The sequence below is a fragment of the Notamacropus eugenii genome, chromosome 4 (assembly GCF_028372415.1).
Source record: "Notamacropus eugenii isolate mMacEug1 chromosome 4, mMacEug1.pri_v2, whole genome shotgun sequence".
NCBI classification, from domain to species: domain Eukaryota; kingdom Metazoa; phylum Chordata; class Mammalia; order Diprotodontia; family Macropodidae; genus Notamacropus; species Notamacropus eugenii.
The window spans coordinates 69,093,989-69,118,109 of NC_092875.1; the positions used below are offsets into that span (position 1 = coordinate 69,093,989).

Here is a 24,121-nt window from a genome sequence, read left to right on the forward strand (position 1 = left end):
GCCCCTCTTTCATCCATCTGCTAGATCCCTAGCCTAGATACCTGCCCATCTGACCCTCTAGTCCTTCCATTTCTCTGACCTTTATATCTCTCTGAACTATCTGTAGACACCTCTGTCTGTCTCTTTCAACCCATCTATTTTTTAACTATATTTTTCAATCAGCAAAAATCTGACTTCTCTCTTCACCCTAATTAAGAATGAAAGAAAAACAAAATCCTTGTTATAAACAGTATAGTCAAGCAAAATAAATGTTTACACTGACCACGTACAAAATAATAATAACAATAATGTGTCTCATTCTGCACTCTGAGCCCTTCACCTCTTCATCAGGAAGTGGGTAGAATGCTTCATAATTAGTCCTCCGGAATTGTGATTGGTCATTACACCAATTAGAATTTCTAATTCTTTCAAAGTCACTTGGCCTTACACTATTGCTATCATTATATAACTCATTCGTCTAGTTTCATTCATTTCATTCTGCATCTGTCCAGGTTTCTCTAAAGCCATTCCCTTCATAATTTCTTAGAGGACAATAATATTCCACCACAATTTTTTCAGCTGTTTTTCAATTTATGGACATACCTTCAGATTCCTATTCTTTTTCAGTCTCAAAAAAGGCTGTACATATTTTAGTACATCATTAGCAACTGAGTTCATTTTGCTTAGGACTAATCCACACCTTAGCAAATCTACCCTCTAACTGCCCCTTCTCTCTTCTTCCCTTCCCCTCTTATTTCCTTGTTGAGTGAAATGTATTTCTATACCCATCTTTGTGTATTTTTCTCTCCCTTGACCAGTTCAAGTGTCAGCTGCTCCCACACTCCTTCTCCTTGTTTGTACAGATGTCTGCTTGTGTGTGTGTGTCTTTCCTCCCCCTAGCATATTTCTCTTCCTCTTTTTTCCATTATTCTCTTAAGATCATCACCTATGTATTGTTTCTAGTATCAGGGGTTCTTAACCTGGAGTCCATTAACTTATTTTTGAAAAATATGTTGGTAACCATTTTTCAATATAATTGGTTTCTTTTGCAATTCTATATATTTTAGGCATTTAAAAACATAATTCTGAAAAGAGAGATCTATGAAACAAAAAACAAGAATCCCTCTTCTAGATTGTCCCTCTGGTCTATGTTTCCCTTTAGTTTTTCACTCACGTTTTTCTGTCTCTTTTTCTTAACTGTTCCTCTAGTCTATATTTCCCTCTGGCATTGCTCAAAGCAAAAGAAACCAGTTGTTGTCACTTATACAGAACACTCTCCATTTGGGGTGAAGGTGGGATTGGTCATTACACCTGCACTGCCATAGGTTAGGAGAGGGAGGAGATACAGAGGACAAAGTGGGTAGGGTAGGACATATAGCTTAGACAGTGGGACAGACAGCCCCTCCACATAACCTCATTCTCTACTCCTCAAGTGCTTTAAACATCCCAGAATGTCCCTACATTTCACCCTAAATCGGTGACTTATTGGAAGGGAAAGGGCGGGCAGTGTGGCGCATGAGGAGGTTGGACCAGTCATAGAGAGAATCTTCTGGATGTTGAGACAGCAGAAAAGAATCCAGAAACACCTTATTGTAGTACAGACTCTACCACCAAGTGGCTAGGTGAGCTCAGGGAGGTCAGTTGCCTTCCCTGGGTCTCAGTCACCTGAGTGAAGGAGAAAGGTAAGAGGGAAGCAAACCCTGTGGTGTCAGGTCTTCTCACTGCCTGATCATCCTAGATGGATCTGAGAAACCCTAGGACTAAGGGATAGGATGAGGAAGGAAAGCATGAATGAGGGGATGAATGAGGAAAAGAATGAGTGAGTGAATGAATGAAGGGACACCTAACAGACTTAATTCTCATCAACCCAATTTCCCCAGGCCTTTCCTGAGTTCAATATTCTGCACCCTCTGTATTCACCAAAGAGCTCCAAACAGCCTTTGTGCTAGGCATGAAGAGCTGTGCAGAGCACCGGATCTCCCCTGGGTAGAGCAGCTACTATTTAACCTCCTCCAGGAATCAGTTTATTGACACTTTTATTCTTTACAGCATGTTCTTTGCATCTATGGTTGTGTTGACTGGAGGTGAGGGTGGGAGTTGTTGGCTAGATATTGACTCTGTATGGCTGGGGCCTCCCTCAAAAGTCACAGGAACCCATAGCCTTGGAGGAGAAAGAAGTCCTGGGAAACGGAGCAGAGCTGAAAGAACCAGAGTCACATATGCCTACTCCCCAGCTCCTGGAAGATGGTTATGAGACATTGAATGGGGAGGGGACCAAAGTCAAGGGAAAGGGGGCAGATCTAAGAACCAGGTGATCTTTAGGAAATTAGAGTTCTAGAACAGGCCCCTTGGGGAGAGAAGGAGCAATATCAATGACCTAGGGGATGGGGATAGAGTCACCATTGCTGAAACCTAGAATCTGATTCTGGGCTTCTGGCTGAAGAAGAGACTTGGGGATTAATTATAAAGCACTAAGGGCTCTTGGGGGTGCTCTCCCAGACAGGGCCTTGGGTTCACTGCTTCCCCTCTAGCAGACAAGGGAGAATCTGGTTTTTGAACATCTTTCTCCTGAAGATCTCCCCTACCCCCACCAAGGATAGACAATTTCAAGGTGAGGCACTTTGGTTCAGAAGGGAAAGACTCCAAGGACAAGAGGATCCCCCCACCCTACCTTGCCTTGGACCTCTGAGACCCTCCCTCATGATCTGTAAATCCTCTCTAGCCATAGGTCTTAGGTCATTTAGCTGGAAGGGACCTTAGAGATCATCTGTCCAACCCTCTCCTACTACAAATAGAGAAACTGGGGGTCGTGGCCACCTTCTACTTTCACCAGACCCTGGGGAAGGAGGAAGCATATATGTTATCTGTATGCCACCCATATCTCACAGGACAGAGAATTCAGGCTAGGTACAAAGAAACAAGAAGAGATAAGGGAATCAAATGCAGCATCCAGTCCCTGCCAACCTCTCTCTCTCTCTCTCTCTCTCTCTCTCTCTCTCTCTCTCTCTCTCTCTCCCTCTCCTTCCTCTCTCTCCCTCTCTTTCTTCCTACCCCCCTCTCAGAAGGGAAGTCCCTAGTTCCCTGCTCCCTCAACCTGAACCCCAAGGGACTCAGTCCCTAGGCTATAGTGAGACAGAGAGAGGGAGGATTGAGATGAGAGAATGTCAAGCTGTACTGTTTGTGACCAGAGGGGTAATAAACTTGGAGTGGCGAATACCCAGAGAGTAAGCAGGTGCCCGGGTCCAGTGCACTGTGACTTGCTCAGGGTTGTGGGCACCAGGACCCGGTGTCTGGAAGAGGGGGCGAGGAGCACAGGGGCGCCCCAGCATGGAATAGGAAGGTCCCCGGCGCTGCCTATAGGCATCTGGGTCTGGGCACTCATACTGGCCAGGCCCAGGGAGCTGAGAAGGATCCTCAGTGAAGCGGGCCTGGGCTGTTCGACCAGACACTGAGTAGCTGGGGCTGCAAGGTTTGGTAAAAATCTGGGAGCCCCACAGAGAAGGCAGGGTGTAGCTGTTGGGGGCTGGGATGGGGTCCATCAGGCGGCAGCGGGGGGTGCGCAAGCCCAGGCTATAAGCAGGAGATCTTGGCTGGTTGACGGGAGGCACCTTCTCCGGGCTATAGGCACCAGGGCCAGGTGTCACCTCCAGATCTGCAGAATACAAGTGCTTAGAGTCACCCCTAAGAACTATGCCACTCCACTGCTGATAAACCTACAGTTTATCAGTTCAGGATCCCCCTGGATTTGGGATAAAATTCCAACCTTTATCTTGATATTTAAAGCCTAGGTCCAACCAACATTCCCAGTCTTATTCTCTACTTCTCTCATTCACTCTCTGTTAGAAAGACTGTATTGGGGTAGTAAATGGAGTGCTGGATTTGAGGACAGGAAGACTTGGCTTTGAGTCCTGCCTCAGACATTTAGCAACTGTGTGCCCTTTGGCAAGTGGCTTAAAGTCTCTGTGCCTCAGTTTCCTCAACAGTACTTGACTTACAAAGGTTCCTTCCAGTTCTAGACCCATGATCCCATTCCTGCCAAATAAGTGATTCTCTGTCCCTTAACCTTGTCCCATCCTCTCTCTTCTTTATGCATTTGTGCACGTTGGACCCTCTACCTAGAATGGACACTCTTTTCCTTCTCCTTCTTCTTCTCCATCAATTGATCTCCTTCCTTTCTTTCAGGATCTAATTCAGGTGCTACCTTCTCTGCAATCCAAGGAAAAGTATCATTTTCTTCTTCAAATATTCTTAGGAATTTTTATGTGAATCTGTCCTTAGTATCTGTCACTGCTTCCCTTGAAGTAGTAGCTCCTTGAAGGTGGCTCATTATCCTTTTTCATTTTGGTATATTAATAATGATAATGATAACACATATAACACTATTAGGTTTTCATAGTGCTTTGCCTATATTGTCCCATTTGATCGTCACAACAAACCTGTGAAATAGATGCTATTATCATCCCTATTTTACAGATGAGGAAACTGAGGCAGACAGAGACGAATTCCTGGCACTCCTAACTCTAAGCACAAGGATTCTGCACATAGTAGAAACTACAATGAATTGAATGACAATCTGACCTTATCACAGCATCTCAGAGTCTCAGGGTTGGAAAAGACTTCAGAGGAGATTTAGTTGAGCTTGGACTTGAGCAGGACTCCCTCTCTTTCAAAGACTTCTTCCCTCCTCCCCACTTAGGGCAATCCCAGTTTAAGTGACTTGCTCAGGGTCACACAGCCAATAAGTATCTGAGGACAGATTTGAACTCATGTCCTCCTGATTCCAAGTCTGGTGCTCTATCCACTGCCCTACCTTCAAAGGTTCTGATTGATTCTGAAAAAGAGTCCATTGGATTCAAGGACATGACAAAAGTTATAAAAGCTCTCAATCCACCACTTAGAAACAGTCATCCAGCCTCTCCTGGTTTTACCTCTGGTGAAGCCCTCTACAGCAGCGCATTTCATTTGTTGATAGCACTGATGGTAACAAACTTTTTCCTTATGTATTTTTTGATATGTCTCCATAAAATTTCTACCAGCTGGTCCTATGTGTTTCCTCTGGAGTCAAGTGCCTGATGACTCTCTCCATGACCCTCCCTCTCCTGATCCATAAGTCCCTTTCTTTAGTCTCTTCTCCTAGGCTGAACAGCACTGTCATTCATATGGATGAGTTTTCAGTCCTCATCCCCCTCAACATAACAGGTCAATTTCTTCGGATTGTCAATGTCACTCATAAATTATGGCACCCAAAAATGGTAATCCACAAGTGATCTGGCCAGACCAAGGTCCAGTAAGACTATCACCTCCTTCAGTCTGGACACAATGCTTATAAATTTGTTTAATTATCATGTCCATGCTGACTCATTTGGAACTCTTGGTCTATCTGGTTCTGCTTCTGCACAAATTATCATCTGGCCATGGACTCCCCATCTTAGTGCTGAATTTTTTAACCCAGGTATAAGACTTGACATCTGCTTCATTAGTTCAAGGTTCTGTGATTTTACCCCTATGGATTCACCCTTTCCCAATGCAGACCACCACATATCTACAACTTGGAAAGTTGTGGTGGCTGACAAATTCACCACCTTGTGGAGAATCTAGTGATAAGCCACTCTAAGTTTGGTTAAGCTGATCCTAGGTCAATGGACATACAATTGGTCACCAAGTCCATATGTAGAGATGTTTCCAACTTTGGAGAGCCTCCAGAGTTTGCACTTGGCTCCCAACTTTGAATATATGCTATCCTAAAGCAATAGAGTCATGGACATTTGTATTCAAATGCATCTCAGAAGATTTAGCTCATTGTTCTAGACTGCCAACAAACTTTTAGATATTGGCTGTGGTAGAAGGGCCTGTGAGGTTTTCTCCATTTCTGCTTAGGTCTATTGCCCCGTGTCTCATCTCTCTTCTAGCCTGAGTTCCTCAAAAGAATCTTGGCAACCTCTGTCCCCTAACCCAGCCTAGCCCAGTGACCTGCCCAACAAACACAGACGTATTTGTTGGGTTTCTTAACCTATAGTGTCGTCACCTTCACTAGTGAAGAGGGGGGACCCCATACTCATTTCCAAGAGAATGAGGAGACATCTTATCATCCTGCTAGTAGAGAATGAGTTACTGGCCTCAAAATGGAGGCTCCTGGGATGGTTTAGGATGGGGAGGAAGCAGGATGATAAGAAAGACTGAAAACAGCAGAAAAAGTGGAGACATAACTAAAAACATAATAGGATTGTTTACTTCTGATATCCAAAGGGTCATGGTAGGGCAGAGGGAGTAGAATGGTTTTGCACTGCCCCCATAAAACAAAACCAAAATAAGTGGGGGAAGGGGGGGTTATAAGGAAGGTGGTTTCAACTTGGTATAAAGAAGAACATTCTAATTAATTAATGAAATAGGCTTCTCTGAAAGGAATTCATTACTGGATTGGAGGTGTCCAATTTGGTGATTGCCTCAATAATACCTTCTCACTCTGAGGATCTATAAGCCACCTTGGGCAAAGGGAGTACCAAGAAGCACCAGGGCTTGGCAAGAGTGTGTAGGAGAAACAGGGAGCCAGATCCCTGGGTAACTCACCTTTGGGCTTGATGCGGGACTGCAGGGAGTATGCAGGGGCACTGCTCCGACCAAAACGGGTGATGTTGGGCTGCACAAAATAATAGCAGGGCCCAGGGCTGGAATCTCGACGAGTCACTGGAGAGAAGTGGGGAGAGAGGCCAAAGCCCCAGATACCAGCCCCCTTGGTAACTTCTAGTCGAAATAGCCCCTATCTGTCTTGCCCTAATTTCCCTTGTCCTATCCTTGAGTCCTGACTTTTCTAACATATTTTCTAATACAAGGTCTTCTTAATTATGCCACCTTACTCATGGTACATCCTATATACAATTTGGCCTTCTTGTTGCTCCCAATATTAAAATATTTCACCTCCCACCTCCCTGCCTTTGTACAAGCTTTGTACAAGCTAGTCAAGAAGCATTTACAATGTGCCAAGCACTATGTTAAAAACTTGTTTGTCCTTCATTCTGGAAGAAGACCATGACATCAGGTATGTGATGCTGTTACTTGCAAATGAATTGGATTTAAGTGACAGAGGGCTGTGCAAAGTCCCTAACCTCACTTTCTCCTCTGGAGCCATCTGGGTCCAATGGCCAGCTATAGATCAGGACAACTAGAGATGGCCCAGGATGCAGTGGGAGATGTTGGCCTTTTTAAGCTAAGATGTTTCCCAGGTTTCAGTTTGACTGAGGCAACACCCATTCAGTGATTAAAGCTAGGTAAGAAATGAGGCAGAGAATGGATGGACTCTTTTACTTAGTCAAAAAAAAAAAATCAATCTGAGAGAGGATGACCCTCAGAGTTTCTGGCCAAAACAGAAACCATTGCTAATTTACATTCACTCTGAGCCATTATTGGCCAATCAATGAGAGCCAGAGTGATTTGGGTTTAAGGCAGGGTCCTTAAGAAAGAACTTGAAAATTGGAGATAGAAAGAAAGGCAAAAAATTAGCTGTGACAAGGGTGCTTACATTCTAATGGGGAAGGAGACATGCAAATAACCAGATATGTACAAATATGTATTCAGACTAGATGGAAGATAAACTCAGAACAAAAGCAAGGTTCTCCAGGGCCATGTCTTGTATGGTCCTTTCCTGGTCCCTGCTCCATCTCACTCCCACCCTAATTACTTTATATTTACGTTGAGTATGTTTTATATTTTCTTAGCTATGTACATGTTGTATTCCCTGCCTGACCCAAGTAGAATATAATCTCCCTAAGGTCAGGGACCAGTTCTTTTTTTTAGGGGAAGGGTATTCTATCCTCAACTCCTACCATACTTCCTGTCACATAGTAGGCATTTAACAGATTCTTATTAAATTGAATTGAATTGAAATGATCTGATATAGGCTTTCTGGTCCAATTGTTCCAGATATCTTCCTCTGCCTTCCACAACAAGACCTCCTCCAATGCAAGCAGCCCCTCTTTCTAGAGAGCTTCATGGTTTCTAAAACATTTTTCTCTCAATGGCCCCATGGCATTAGGTCATGCACCAATGATTATGCCCATTTTACAGAGAAAGAAACTGAGGCTCAGAAAGGTCAAATTATTTGTCCAGGGTCATACAATAATAAGTGACAGATGAAAATAATATTAATAATAGTAGCTAGTATTTATATACCATTTTAAAGTCTGAAAGAACTTTACAACTATTCATCTCATTTTCTCCTCACAACAACCCCCATTTTACTTAGCTATATACATGTCGTATTCCCCACTATTTCTTATTTTACAGGAGATAAACTTGAGGTAAACAGAGATGAAGGAGCTTGTCTATTTGCCCCCATATCCAAGATCACTCAGCTAAGTATCCGAGACCAGATTTGAACTCAGTTAGGTGCAATGCCCTGTCCACTGTGCCACCTTGCAACCTCAACTTTGTCCACCTCTGTGGACACATTAGGGATGGTGGAGAAGTGTCTCAGGGAGAGATCTGTGAACTTACAGTCAGGAGGTCTGACTTCCAATCTTGGTCCTTCCCCTTAGTGGTTTTGTGACCTCTATGGAGTAAGTGTTTCCCTGAGCCTCAGTTTCCCCACTTATGAAACAGGAGTAGAAATGCTTGTATTTCCTATCTCACAGAGATGCTACCAGGAAAGCCTTCCAAAACTTTGAATCTCTGTATCTACCAGAGCTAATAATAATGCTATATAATAACAATATATTGTTATATTATAATAACATAAAATATTGTGATAATATATGATAATATGATATAAATATATTATAATATAATTATAATAATAATACTAACAAATTTATTTGCAAGTGGTATCCCCCAGTAGGGTGTAAGTTCCTCAGGGGGAGGTACTATTTATTTCACTTTTTATTGTGTCCTCAGAGCTTAGCATAGTGCCTAGCATTCAGCAGGTGCTTAATAAATGCTTGTTGATTGATTGGATGATGATAAGGATTCTACATTGAAGTTGTTATTATTAGCCTAATGTGCCTGGTGCTCTAAGGACTGCAGAGTGCTTTATGTGTATGATCTCCTTTGGTTGGTGCATTCACTTGCATCCTGTATACATGTTCAGACACACAGAGATACTAAACTCTGTAAGTCAGGCCCTGCCCACCTCTATAGCGTTGACCCCCTAGCCCAGGAAGTATGTGCTATGAGTGTTTATCAGATTTCAGTTTAAGCACATATGAAGTAAACACACGTTATATGTTTCTACCCAGAGGAATTTGCACACCCACCAAGAAGACATCCAAGTCCTTAGTCTCTAGACAGACTCATAGGATATGCTATATGGGCTTACACATGTTCAGACAAACATACCTTTGCATGAAGAACAAAGCACATGTACATGTGTAATAGCCACTTTTATCTTTCCCTTCAGGCGTTTACCATGTGTGATTGGGGTAGGGCAGGGGTGATTGATTCCATTTCACAGATGAGATAACTGAGATCCAGAAAGACTGAAGGTTTCAAAGGCATTCCATTTCACAGATGAGATAACTGAGATCCAGAAAGACTGAAGGTTTCAAAGACAGTCACTGTCCAAACTAGGACTTGAATCCAAGTCTTTTGTCTCCAGATCAGTGTTTTTCTATTTTCTAATTACATACATGCATACACACATATATGTACATATAACACATAAATGGCCAGAGGCATGCTTCTCTGCTTGCAAATGTACATGAGGCGGATACATGCATTGCATTGTGCATACATAGACACAATAACAAATGTATGAATGTACACACTTGCACATGTATATGCAATATAACACACAGATGTACAGATACACACATAGAGGTGTGCAAATATGCGTGAAGCAGTTCCATGCATTGCATGGTGCATACACAGGCACAAATAATAAATGCATACATGCACATACATGGATTAATTCATATAGCCACACAGACATATGCATACACAATGCACCTATTTCTACATCTACATACAAATGCATGCAGAAAGAGTATATACAGACACATAGAAATACATGTACATCCATGTTCACACTTAAGCATGAAATTGGACAGCCAGCAGCCCACCTTGCTCCTGGAGAGGAGTGGGGAAAGGAAGAGCATTGGGCTTGGGAGGAGGGGCATTGGGCTGGGCCCAGGAGCTGAGAGGCCCAGGGAAGGGTAGAAGGGAGTTGGATATGTGGCCCTGGAGCCCTGTGACTGTGCCCAGCAGGGCATTCAGGTACTCCTGAAGGCCAGCCAGAGCCCAAGCTCACATCTGCCCCAGATCTAAGCAGTACAAAGAGAACAGATTTGAGCGCCAGTAAGATCCGGCCCAGGTGTGACCTGGCCCACCTCACTCCCCTTCCACCTTCTCACACCCTCCCCTTGGAAGAAAAGCATGCTGCCAGTCTGCTCTCTGCCCAGGGCTCCCCATTTCTCTCCTCTAGAAAAAAAATCACTTTGGGTTTCCAAAGCCAAGGAGGATGTAGCAGACAGTTGAAGTCCATTAGAAGAAATCTCCCAGCTCTTCTTTCCACTCTCAGTGGACATCCTGGAGGATCTGGATCTGCTCCTTCATTTCCCATATCCCCAGGCTTCCCCCCTACATATACTGAGAAGTGGGGGGAGTCCTGCCCTGGTACCCATAGAGAGATGAGAGAACTGAGACAATGAGGAGACTTCATCCCTCCTGGCCCCTGTACCCCTCAGAGGACCTCCCTTGACTCATCTTCTCATCAGTCCTTCCCCTCCTCCCTTTCTTCTCTCCTTCCTTCCCCTGTTCTGTGCCCTCGTCTGACCTCTGTCTCTTCCCTAAACCTGCCTCTCCCCTTACCTGCCTTTCCCTTGTTCTCTCTGGTGTTTTTTGTCTCTTTTTTTCCTCCTGTCTCTTTCCCTCTTGGGTCCTCTCTGCTCACCTGTCCTCTCGACTTCCCTCCCCATCCTTAAATTCCCTCCTCAGATCTCTCCCTTACCCCCTACCCAAATGTCTCCTCTCTCCTTTCGTGCCCTCAATTCTGACCCATAGCTTTTCTTTCCCCCTCCTTACCATCAATGGGCCTGCTGAGGAAGGAGTAGGCTGGACTAGCCTTCTTGGTGAAGTCATGGCTGATATAACCCACAGTCGAGGGAAGACAGAACAGGTCAGGACCCGGACCTACAACCCCATGAAGGGGCCTCTCAATTCAATTCAAGAAGCACTGAGGGAGGTGGAGAGTGCCCTCACCCTGGGCTATGGCTCTGCTCTCAGGGCCAGCTAGGCCCTTAGCCCAAGGTGAGAGCTATTCTAGTCCACCCACAAGGGCCCCTTTCCCCCACTCCCACCTCCCACCCCCCCACTCCCACCCTGCCCCGCTCCATTCTGCTGGCCTTTGGTTGGTTTGGTCTTCATAGGTCAAGTTTGGGGAGGGGAGGAGGGAGTGAAAGAGAATGGAAAGAATTCTAAAAGTCTCAGAGTCAGATATTTCCTAATCATTCCCCTTCCCCTTCATCCTTCTCATTCCCACCCTCCCACCCTATCCAATGCTGTCAGTATCCCTTAGGAGAAGCCAGCCAGTTACTCAGAGAGATATGGTTTGGGAAGTCCCTCTCCACCTAAGGGAACTGTCAGTTTAGGGGGACAGTGACATTTCCTGGGACTCAGTCATGGGAGCCCAAGAGGGTGTGGTGTTAATCCATTCTGGTGGTCAGGATCTCTTCTGCTGTCTACCCCCTACCCTGGTCTCCTGAAGGACTCAGGTACTTAGAAGACCCAGCTGACACATACCAGTCTCACACGTAATGATCCCCGATGTCTTCTTCTGGTCCGTCTCACCCAGCTGGCACACGGTGGCCCGTCGGGCTAGAACAGCACCAGGCAGACGGGGAGGAGGGGGTCCACAGCTCAGAGTGCCCATAGTGGAGGCAGTCCCCTGAGGATGAGGAGAATCAGGGAGGGAGGCGCTCTCCAAACCCACTAGGAAAGGGGAGGGGGCTGGAGCTATGTCCAACCATCCACCCCAAAAGCCTGCCCGTGTCTGTCACACTGCACTAGGCTCTACTGGAACAAGATTCCCACTCAGGCAGCGACTGGCAGTAAGTTGATCCCTGCACGCTCCCCCAGTGCCACCTCCCAACAGCACCTGCTGCCCCAAACCTGCTCTTAGCAAAGGGAGTGGACCACACAGGGAGCTCCTTGTCCCAGGAGTGTGTCTGCTCCCTAAAGGAGGAGGAGGAGGTGGCTAAAGGATCAGATCCTGGGATCCTGGCAGCCTGGGCTTCCTAAGGGCAGGAAGCTCACCTATCCCAAGGGAATAGGGAGCAGGGATTGAGTTTCTGGCAAAATAGTGTGTTCTTCAGAGAAGAATTGGGTGTTGCTGCAGCTCTTGCCTTAGGAGGAGGCAGCAGAGATGGGGTGAGCAGAAGTTCCAAAGTCCTGGGTGCTGCAAACTTCCCAAGAAGCTGCTGGATGTCCCCTGCTGTAGGACAGGGAAGTATTAGGTGCTCTGGGCTGAAACAAGAATAGTACTCCCAGACTTAACTTTGTTACAAGTTGGAAACATCCTTAGAACATAGATTTTCAGAGCTTGATAGAAGTTTAGAATATAGCCTATCAGAGCTGGGAGGGCCCTTAGAACATAGAATGTCAGAATGTTACTCTTTCAGTTGAATTCAATTCAATAAATATTGGTTAAGCATCTACTCTGTATGTCACAGCACCATATTAGGCACCCAGCTACAAAGAGAAAAAGAGTCTGTCCTCAAGGAGTTTATATTCTATTGGAGAGAAATGACCTGTCCCCAGATAAATGGGTGGGCCCTGTAATCTCATTGTATTGGGAACCTCCACCATTTATCTAAGCAGGTAAGAATCTCATGGGCTATTTCTGGTCTTAATGTCACCTGGGGCTGAGCCAGAGTCATGGCTCCATCTTGACTGGGTCAAGGTACCAGAGGCAGATTTGACTCATCTTCCCGACTCTAGGCCCAACACTCTGTGCACTGGGCCACCTAGCTGCCTCTCCCCAAAATACATATTAGATAAACACAAAGTCATTTGAGGGGAAACCCTGCTGACTTGGGAGGGATCCAGAAAGTTCTCTCATAGGAGATGACCCTTGAGCTGAGCCTTGGATGCAGGGAGGAATTCCAAGAGGCAAACAAAGGTAGCTAGGGACAGAACCCCATCTGGAAAGGATGTCTGGGTAGAGGCAAAGAGGAGGGAGATGGGAGGTCATATAACTATAAATGGGTGGCTGCATGCAGGAGGGGGAATAACGGGAAATCAGTTCAGCAGTAGGATGGAGCGTGATTTTGAAGGGCTTTCAGTGCCAAACAGGAACCTGTATCTTATCCTAGTGGAAATAAGGAATTTGCTGGAACTTTGTGAATTCAGAAATGACATAGCATCATAGATTTAAAACGAGAAGCGACCTTTGAGGCTGCGGAGTTCAACTCTTATATTTTATATTTGAGAAAAATGAGACTCTAGACATAAGTAAACACAGTCATTGGAACCCCAAATATCAAAATTAGAGGAAACTTTGGATATCACTGAATCCAGCCTTCTTATTGTAAAGACAGGGAAGCTGAGGCTCTGGGAGGTCAGTATGTTTACCAAAGGTCCTAGGGCAATTTAATTCATGGTATAGCTAGGCCAGAAGGACTGCCCCAAGGTGGTGAACAGAGAGCTGGCCTCAGAGTCAACATACCTACTGGGTGACCCTGGGCAAATTCCTTCACCTTTCAAGGCCCCAACTCTCTGAGTTCCAGAACAGGTGGATCATTATTGGGAATTTCCTCCCTGCAAGCTTCCTCTGCCATAAAATTATAGTTCTGGTAAAAAAAAAAAAACTAGACTAAAAACTGGGCCCTTTCCTCCCTTAGGTCCTCAGTTTTCTCATATGTAAAATGGACACGATCATCTCTTCTCTGTGCTTGTTTCAAGGGCTTTTGTGAAGATTTTGTACTTTCAAATGAGAAGCATTTTTTTCCACTGTGTATTTCCCCCCGATACAATGGAAACTTGCTGTTATTTTTCTCATTCTTTTATGAAAATAAAACCTTTAAAAGGAAAAAAAAGATGTTATATTTTATTGCTCCTAAAGCTTTCCTTAACCAATAGTAGGGTCCCCTCACTTGGAAGACTCTCCCATTCCACTACCCCCAATTCCATCAGTTGAAATCCTATTCCTTGTTCACAGTCCAGCTCAAATGGCATCTTCTCCAGGAAATCTTCTCTGACCTCCCCTAGGCAGAAGTGGTTTCTCCCTCCTCTACTGTACCCTGTTCCTACCTCTCCCAAATACCCTCCTACCCTACTTTGTATTGTAGTCTGTGTCTTGTCCTGTCTCGGAGACTGAGTTTTCTAAGGGGGGGGGGGGGGGGCTGGTCCTCACTCATTTCTGTCTCTCCTACAGGTCCCAGGACAGATTAAGTGCTCATGATTGTCCCTGACAGGATGGATAGAAACAGATGTCCACACTCTTATGTGGAATCCAGTTCCATGAAAGAGTGAAAGCTGTTATCCCTGATGTGATATGTCAGAAAGGGTAATTGTTCTGAAGTCAGCAAAAATGACTTCGAATCCTGACCTGACCATACATTAGCTGTGTGACTTTGAGCAAAGCTTCAGAAGTGGGTTTGAAATGCTATCCACATCCAGAGAAAGAACTATGGAGTTTGAATGCAGATCAAAGCATACTGTTCTCTCTCTCTCTTTTTTGGTTTTGTTTTTTCTTTTTCATGGTTTTCTCGTTTTGTTCTGAGTCTTCTTTCACAACATGACTAATGTGGAAATATGTTTAATATGATTGTACATGGTATAGCCTATTGTTTACCTTCTTGGGGAGGAAAGGGAGGCAGGAAAAAAATTGGAACTCAAAATCTTATGTTGAAAACTATCTTTACATGTCATTGGAAAAAAATATAAAATACTGTTAAGTGGAAGGAAAAAAAGAAGTGGGTTCCACCAGGTGATCCGATCAGGTGATCTCTCCAGTGTTCCCAATCTGAAACCTATGAAATAAGTGGTGTTCTTTCTATACTGGCCCACATCTACTCCCTGGCCTTCTAAGGGCCCTCCCACCTCTGACACTGTGTGTTCTAAGGGCCCTCCGAGATCTGACATCTAGGCCCAGCACTCTGCACTGGGCCACCTAGCAGCCTCTCCCCAAAATACATATTAGATAAACACAAAGTCATGCTGACTTGGGAGAGATCCAGAAAGGTCTCTCACAGGAGATGACCCTTGAGCTGAGCCTCGGATGCAGCAAGGAATTCCAAGAGGCAAACAAAGGTAGCTAGGGACAGAACCCCATCTGGAAAGGAAGTCTGGGTAGAGGCTCTTTCCTCTCTGCCTGGAATGTCCTCCCTTTCCTTTTTCTCCTGCCTTCTTCCTTCATTCCTCCTGCTCCACCCCACCACAAGGTTATCTTGAATATTTTATGTATATAGATACTTATATAGGGGAATATTGTATCTCTTGTAAGAACAGAAGGTCCTTGAGGCAGGGAAACCATTAGGAGGATATAGCTAATTCAGGTGAAAGGTGACTCTATGGGTTGTGAGAACAGACCTATATGAGAGATGTTGTAGAATTCAAACGAACAAGAGCAGGCCATTGAACAGATATGTGGGGTGAATGAGAATGACGGGTTAAGGATTCCTTGGTACCACCATTGTGAGCAATTAGGGAGAATGATCAGAACAGAGATGGGTCTTGGAGAGGTGTCTTCGGGACATCTGATCTGAAATGTCTAACGAGCAGATGGTGCTGGAGAAATGGGATTCAGGAGGGAGATTAGGGCTAGCTATATAAATGTGGTAACCATCAGCAGAGAGATGGCGATGGAACCCATAGGGGATGATGAGATCACTGTGTGAGACAGTGTGGAGAGCCTTTGAAGGGATGTATCAGGGGTTTTTTCTTTTTTTTCTTTTAATGTTTTAGTTTGTATTCTATTTATCTGTGTTATTGTCTGAGTCCTCTACTAGACTATAAGTTGCAGGAGAGAAGGTTTTAGATCTTAGCTACATTTTGTGTTTCTAGATTGATTACCTCCAATTCATCCTATAAAATAATCCTTGTAAAAAAAACAGTAAATCCTTATTTTACATCATTTCTTGCTTATTGTCCTTCCCCACCCCCATACCAAACAGCACCTTGAAGGCAGGGACTGTTTTTTTCCCTTTCTTTGTAATTCCAGCACTTAGCACATAGTAGGTGCTTCATAAATGCTTGCTAACTGATTGGCTGTGTCAAACCCAAACATGCTAAATACAGGATTCTATACTCTGTGGGTTGTTGAATGGACAGTCTTCATTTTCAAAATGAGTGTTGGTATGAGGGTTCTTTAAGGTCTCTTCCAGCTCTAAATCTTAAAGTCCTTTGAAAAGAAATTAATTGAATCAGCTCTGAGCCTCCTGTCAGACCAACTCAAACACAAAAAAAAACTTACCATGCAAAGTTCAAGACCCTTTCTGCCAGTTAGGATATTCAGGGGATGTGTGTGTTCAAATGAATGCTTCACACCCCCCCTTAATTAATCCATCTCCAATCCTTGCAGGTCACTGTTCCTTGATCCCATCAGTCCCCTGGGGAGCCAGAGCCCAGACAGACCTAGTTAATGGGCTGGTTCATACATGTGTCAGAGCTTTGGGGAAGCAGCCTTGAATACGCATTTCAGTGAGCCAGCTCTGACAGGATTTATAGGAACCAAAATACTCAGGTCCATGGAAAAATGAGCTCTTACTAAAGGAGCCACCATTTTAGAGCTCTTTGCCCTAAAGGAGCTGGAGAGAGGAGGGGGTTGGTTTTCAGAGAGCCTTGGAGATGGAGTGTAGGCTCCCCACCCTCTGCAAATCAACCCTGCTGAGCAGGATCAGGTCGGGTGACTGTCAACCAGGGGCAGTTAAATGCAAGGTTACTTCACAATAAACTCATCAGACTCCACTGACTGGACTCCCCACCCAGTCCCCCTTAAAGAATTGAATTTATGGAATGGAACTCTGACCACTTGGCCTAGTCCCCTCCCTGGAGCAGAGGGGAATCCACACTCATGACAGAGAGGGAAACATTTCTCCATCCTATTTGCAAGCTATTGATAAGCTCAGAAGCATTGAGAAGGAGCACCAGAGGAACTTGCCCTAGGAGAAAGAATTCAGGGAAGAGAGGGTGGGAGTGGGAGTTAGCCTATAGAAAAGAAGACTTGGCCGGGGAGGGGGGGAGGGCGCAAATATCTGACTACCAATATGAGAAAAGATAGGTTGTGAATGCTCCTACCATGGCCATGTTAGAGGCCCCAAAGAGGCATCTCTGACTCAGTATGGCCAAACCTACTTTGGTCCCAGGAAATGAGCTGTATGAAGTAGAAGCCTTCCATGAAGAAGCTTGGGGCTGCCTGCCCAGGGCCCCTCCCTCCTGCCCATCTCCCTCCTGGCTGCCCCAAAGAAGTCTCACTACCTTGTGTTCCTTGTCTGCTGCAGATGTAGGTAATTTAGTCCTGGAGTGATGGTGAGGGTAATGAAATTCCCAATTAATGAGACACAGTGGGAGGGAAGGGAGGGGCCAGCAGTGAAGAGGAGGGCTGAGGAGAGAGTTTGGTTTGTTCCCCTCACAGCAGGTCTGAAACCCAGCTTCAGCTCCAGAAAGGTTACAACTCATTTATCAGGATATTCCCAAGCCCCGAGTCCATCACACATTTCCTGCTCTCCCCAAAGGACTGGAGCCCATATTTCTGAAATGGAAGCAGGGCAGGAAAGGGACTCAGACCCCTTTTCCTTAGAACTTTTAGGAGCAGGGACCTTGCCATGGAGAAATGGGGCCCGGAAAACACTGGCCCCACACCAGCCAGCCACTGTCTCCTTCACGGGACTGTCCCAAAGATAGATGTCAAGGGTGACCATGCTGTATCTTACAAGTCATAAGAAAATCAGTGAGCTGTGGCCATATTTTCCTCCCAATTAGTCTGAAATACTGTGACTTCCTCTGGATCCAGTGAGGGGATCGGAAGGAGCTTTTGTAATAGTTGTAGCATGGGAGCTCGGTGGGACCTTGGAAGACAATACAAAATCAGGCACTAACAGAGACCTTCAAACAGGGATTCTTAAACTTTTGAGGGTCCAGGATACCCCTTCAGCAGTCTGGGGAAGCCTATGGACCCCTTCTCAGACTCAAGTCTGAGAATAAAATAAAATCCATAGGATTAAAAAAGAAATTAAATATATTGAAATAAATATGTAATTCTTTTCCCATGTAAGTTCATAGACCCTTTGAATTTTATCTTTCCTGTTCATGGAAGCTAGATTAAAAATTTCTGCCTTAAGACACAGAATATCAGATCTGGGAGGGTCCTTAGAACACAGAATGTCAGAGCTGGGAGGGCCCTTAGAACACAGAGTGTCAAAGTTGGGAGGACCCTTAGAACACAGAGGGTCAGAGTTGGGAGGGCCCTTAGAACACAGTGTCAAAGCTGGGAGTGCTCTTAGAATTTAAGATGTCAGAGTTAGGAGGGCCCTTAACACACAATATTAGAGACAGGAGGACCCTTAGAACATAAGATATCAGAACCAGGAAGGAACTTGGAGCATAGAACATCGGTGCTAGATATGATCTTTAGAACACAGAATATAGACTATCAAACTGGGAAAGATGCTCAGAGACATTCTAGTCTATCACATCGTTTTAGATGTGAGCTCTGTTAAGGAGTTGTCTAAAATATCGTCGGCACCTATCCTGGCCTAGTCCATTCCAACTCTAATTCTTTCTCCCTCCAGCTTTGAATGTATGCATTTGGGGGGAATGTGAATTGGGCAGTGATGGCCCCTAGTTTGAAAAACAAAGTCTACAATCCTCCTGTAAACCTTTCCCCACCATCTCCTCCCCTCCATCCTCCCCACTGCTGCCCCCTTGGAGGCTGATGAATCTCTTAAAGCCTCATAAAAATAGTTCCACTTAAAAGTCAAGAAGACCTGATTTCAAATCCAGCCACATACATTTACTACCTGCGTGATCCTGGATAAATCACTTAACCACTCTCTGTAAAATGGAGGTAAATAATAATAGCGCCTATCTCTCAGGGCATCTAGGTGGTGCAGTGGATAGAGACCTGGGCTTGGAATCAGGAAGACTCATCTTCCTGAGTTCAAATCCAGTCTCAGACTATGTGACCCTAGATAAGTGACTTCACCTTGTTTGCCTCAGTTTCCTCATCTGTAAAAATGAGCTGGAAAAGGAAATGGCAAATTATTCCACCATCTTTGCCAAGAAAACCCCCAATGGGGTCATGATGAGTCAGACATGACTGAAATGACTAAACGACAAAAACTCAAGTTTGTTGTCAAGATAAATGGGATAATATTTGTAAAGTGCTTACTTAGCACAGTGTCTTGTGCATAGCGTTGCTGTTGAGTTGGTCCAACTTTTGTGACTATTTGGGGTTTCCTTGACAAAGATACTGGAATAGTTTAGCCATTTCCTTCCCCAGCTCATTTTACAGATGAGGAAACTGAGGCAAACAGGGTTAAATGGCTTGTCCAGGGTCACACAGTTAGTAAGTATCTGAGGCTGGATTTGAACTCAGTATTCCTGATTCCAGGCCTGGCGCTCTATCAACTGAGAGCCACCTAACTATAGAATAAATTCACCAAAAGCAGAGACTATTTTATGTTTCTTTGAAATGTGCGCTTTGAAATATCTGACACATAAGTGTTAGACACACAGAGAGCTCCAAGGCTTCCTTCTGCCCCCAAGATCAAATAGAAACTCCTCTTTGGCACTTTTGGTTCTTTATGACCTGACCCTGTTGTACTTTTTTCCTAGTTCTTAGCCCACTCCACTTATTCTGCACTCCCAACTTCCCTGCTTCTTGCCCATGATACTCCACCTCTGGACTCTTCATCTTTGCACTGGCTGTTCCTCATGCCTGGAACACTCTGCTTTCTTCCCCTGCCTCAGTTTCCCTGGTTTCCTCCAAGACAGCTCAAATCTCACCTTCTCTAGGAGGTCTTCTCTAGTAGACCCAGTTTTGAGTGCATTCTCTCTGAGATTTCCACTCTCCCCCATGCCAATCCCAAAGGGATTGTTGTTGTTTGTCAGTGAAGGATCATGACATTGTAAGGGTTTTTATTTGCCCATGAATTGGTTTTTAGTGAGGCAGAGTTGCACAAGGTTATCAACCTCCCTCTTATTCAGAGTCATCGAAGTCCAATGGCAGGACAAAGGTCAGGAAAACCGGCAAAGGCCTGGGACGCAAATAGATGACCTTGGTGTCTTTGATGTCTGACCGAGCTTTAAGCACTTGCATCTGCAGCATCTGCTTCAGCTGCCTTCATGGCTATGGGAACAAGTTGTTCTCTTCCTCCCATTCCTCCAGAGAAAGTCTTCACATACTTGGAGTAGACATTCCCTAAATTCAGTGATGAGTTTGAGGCCTGCTGGCTATCCTCAACGTGGTTTAACCTGTCTGCTGAGATGGCTGTCCCCAGGGTGTGGCCACTGTTCTTGCTACAGCTTAAAAATATGGCTCTGGTGGAGCATATCTCTTATGTATCTAGTTATTTCCATGTTGTCTGTCTCCCCATTAGATTATAAGTTCCTTGAGGGCAGAGACCTTGCTTGTGCCTTTCTTTGTGTCTCCAGCACTTAGCACTGTGCCTTACACATAGCAGATCTGGATCAATTCTTGTTTATTAACTGGCATAATAAATATGCTAACTAATAGTGTGATATTAGAGAGAAAACCCTGGTCTTGGAGTCCAGAGACCAAACACTTATTAGCTAGGGTACCTCAGGCAAATCACTTAAACTTTCCGAGCTTGTTTCTTCTTCAAGTCAATTCAGTTCAACAAACATGAGCTCACTGTGTGCAAACCAGTGCCCTAGGGACTCAACTGTAGAACTGGATTAATGATACTTACGGTGCAGGGTTGTTGTGAGAACCAAATAAGGGAACGTGGGTAAAGACCTCTGCAAACCTTGAAGCACAAACAGCTGTTACTCACCAGGACCCTAGGTCCTCTTCCCAGCTGGAGGTTACCCAGGAATAATTAAATCTCTGTTTCAGCAGGAAGTTCAAGATGTGACTTGGTTTCTTGGCTTTTTGTTTTCCCTTCCACTGTCAAAGTGTGACTTTCTAATCAGGGTTTTCTCACCTCCTGTCTCTACTGTCTCTGACCTCTGTGCTTAATTCAAATTTCCTACCAGGACATGGGGCCTTTTCTGTTCCTCTACTGAGTTTCCCCAACTCTGATTTGAGTGTTTTTAAATGACATCAAATCAGGTAATGTATATAAGAACACTTTCTAACTATAAAGTGCTATGCAAACATTCACTCAGACCTATTTACCAGACAGGATGAGATTGTGGACCAGAGCCAGAACTAGGTCTTTGCCCCAGGGAATGGAAACTTACAGGATAGGAAACTTTAACCTATATATTTTTTTTTAGTTCCAAATTTTCTTCCTTCCCTTACCCCCTCCTCGACTGTAGCAGCAAGCACCCTGACATATCCACGGTGACCTGCTATCACAGGTTTTTAGATTTGCTCTTACAAAAGGAAAACAACTTTTGAGGGATCAACAACTTTCTTTAATCACATATATACCAACAGAAAAAATACAAGCAAAGAAATAAAGACCAACAGATAAGATTACTGTCTGACCATAAGTAATACATACATCACAGATCGACAGACAGATCCAGCTGTCTGACCATTATATACATACATAGTTACCAAAAAGAGATGCCCCAACATCTGGGTTTTCAAAGCTGGGGGGGTGGGGGGGGGGACAACTCCTTTGCAGCTACCCAGAGTCTCATCGGCCACACAAACCTTCTTCCAAAGAGTAAGTCACAAAGAAAAACCTCACCTCAGAGTATATATATACTTTTCAGAGCCAGAGGCCATCATGACCCTCATGACCCAGTGCTTCATTAGAAATTAATAAAAGGGGTGGGCCTTCCTACAAAACAAGCCTTCCCCAATCAAATTTCCTGTAATGAGCTCCACCTGAGACCCATTAATGGGTGGGTAAGATCTTTTAATTCCCATCAACATTACACCAATCCAATGAGAAGGCAAGGGAAGCAAAACCTATTACATACTACATGTATGTATAATGTATGTTACATATATGTTCAAACAAAATAAATTTCCATATTGGCCATGTTTCAAAAAAAAGAGAAAAGAAGGAAGGGAGAGAGGAAGAAAAAAAGAAAAAGGAAAGAAGGACAGAAGGAAGGAAAGAAAGAAAAAGGGAGGGAAGAAGAGAGAAAAAGAAAGAAAGGAAGGAAGAAGAAAGAGAGAGAAAGAAAGAAAGAAAAGGAAAGAAGGAAGAGAAAAAGAAAATGTGCTTTGAGCTATGATCTGAGTCCATCAGCTTTCTGTTTGGAGGTGGATAGCATTTTATATCTTGAGTCTTTTGGAATTGTGGCAGGTCATTGTGTGGATTAGAGTTAGTCTTCCACAGTTGTGATCTTCACAATATCTCTGTTACTGTGTAGATTGTTCTCTTGGCTCACTTCACTCTGAATCAGTTCATACAAGTCTTCCCAGGTTTTGCTGAAACCACACCTTCCACAGAAGTATTTCATTACATTTGTATACTATAACTTGTTCAGTCGTTCTCCAATGGATGAGTATCCCCTCAGTTTTCAGTTCTTTGTCACCACAGAAAGAGTTGTTATAAATATTTTTGTATAAATGAATCTTTTCCCTTTTTCTTTGATCTCCTTGTAACCTATAGCTTCCTTTACTAGCTAGAAACAAAGTATCTTAGTATCAAGCTAGGAAGAATAATTAATTAACATAAAAAGTCACATTTTAAGGATGACAAATAACTAGAAACAAAGTAAAGGCCCATGATTTGGGGAATGACTAAACAAAGTCTGGTATAAATGTAATGGAATATAACCACACCATTAGAAATTATGAATATGAAGAGTTCAGATAACACACTGATACAGAGTAGTAGTAAAGAGAACGAGGGAAACAATATATACAGTGAGAACATTGTCAACCAAAAAAAAAAATAACAAAAACAGCTGACTGCTCTGGGAATTATAACATTTAAGTCTAGCTCAAGAGAAGAGAAAATGTATCCTACTCCATTCTTTGCAGAAGTGGGAGTCAGTGATCATAGAATATTGCACATATGGTCAGACTTGGTTGGTTAATTTTGCTAAACTAGCAATTATTTCTTTGTTGTTGTTGTGCTAAAAGAGATGACTTGATAGATGAGGGAGGGAGAGGGATATATAAAGAAATGAAAGTGATAAAAAATTAAAAATCAATAATTTTTTAAAAGTTAAACAAAATAGAAAGCTATAGAATATTGTTAAGAACACCCACCTGAGCCACTATAGCAAGGTTTCTTTTTTAAAAAATTATTTATTTATTTTTAGTTTTCAACATTCACTTCCATAAGATTTTGAGCTCCAAATTTTGTCCCCATCTCTCTCCTCACCTCACCCCAAGATGGCATGTAATTTGATATAGGCTCTACATATACATTCATAAGGAACCTATTTTCACATCAGTCATATTGTAAAGAAGAATTAGAACCAATGGGAGAAACCATGAGAAAGAAGAAACAAACAAAAAGGAAAAAATAGAGAGAGCAAATAATGTGCTTCAATCTGCATTTAGACTCTGTAGTTCTTTTTCTGCATATGGATAGCATTTAAAAACCTGATTCTGAAAAAAGGTCTGTAGGTTTCACTTACTCCCTGTACTATCCAAGGGGCCCATGATACCAGAAAAGGTTAAGGAGCTTTATATAGTAGTAACTAGCTACTTGCCCTTCCTCCGCAACTAAAATTGTATCATTTTCTTGTATAAGGTAAATCTTGTATCATTTTCACATCATGAATTACAAAGATTATTTGCTGTAGTACATTACAGGCTGCCTGCCCCAGGCACCAAAACTGTTAGTTACAGCCCTGTGTTTACTAACTACCCAAACTGAAATTTGTTTTCAACAAAGAGTTGGTCATTATTTCTTAAATTTAGTTTTTAGAAAAGAATATAATTCCTATCATCATGGATATGTTCTTTCATCAGAGTAGGAATTCCTACTGAGGAAACTCCTTCCACTGATGTAGATTCAATTCAATTTAATAAGAATTTATTACACACCAACTGTATATACCAGGCACTGTTCTTGAATTGGGATACAAAGAAAAATGAAACAGTCCTGGCTAT

The 24,121-nt window shown here is 43.7% G+C and overlaps 1 protein-coding gene across 1 annotated transcript; it reads right to left on the reverse strand.

Moving 5' to 3' along the window:
* Nucleotides 1–3,143: 3,143 nt before the first annotated feature.
* On the reverse strand, nt 3,144–11,836 carry CIMAP1D (CIMAP1 family member D). Its single transcript, XM_072606529.1, has 4 exons — nt 11,707–11,836; nt 10,990–11,097; nt 6,547–6,663; nt 3,144–3,631 (listed from the first exon to the last, which is right to left on the reverse strand). The coding sequence occupies exons 1-4, from the start codon at nt 11,834–11,836 to the stop codon at nt 3,144–3,146; spliced, it is 843 nt and encodes a 280-aa protein (XP_072462630.1).
* Between the last annotated feature and the right edge of the window lie 12,285 nt (nt 11,837–24,121).

Excerpts from the sequence above, each read along its gene's own strand:
- CIMAP1D (XM_072606529.1), bottom strand. The coding sequence starts at position 11,836 with ATGGGCACTCTGAGCTGTGGACCCCCTCCTCCCCGTCTGCCTGGTGCT. Across the intron at positions 11,098-11,706 it reads GATCATTACGTGTGAGACTG|GTCCGGGTCCTGACCTGTTC; the intron begins GTATGTGTCAGC and ends ATGGGGTTGTAG. Across the intron at positions 3,632-6,546 it reads GTCCCGCATCAAGCCCAAAG|ATCTGGAGGTGACACCTGGC; the intron begins GTGAGTTACCCA and ends TGTATTCTGCAG.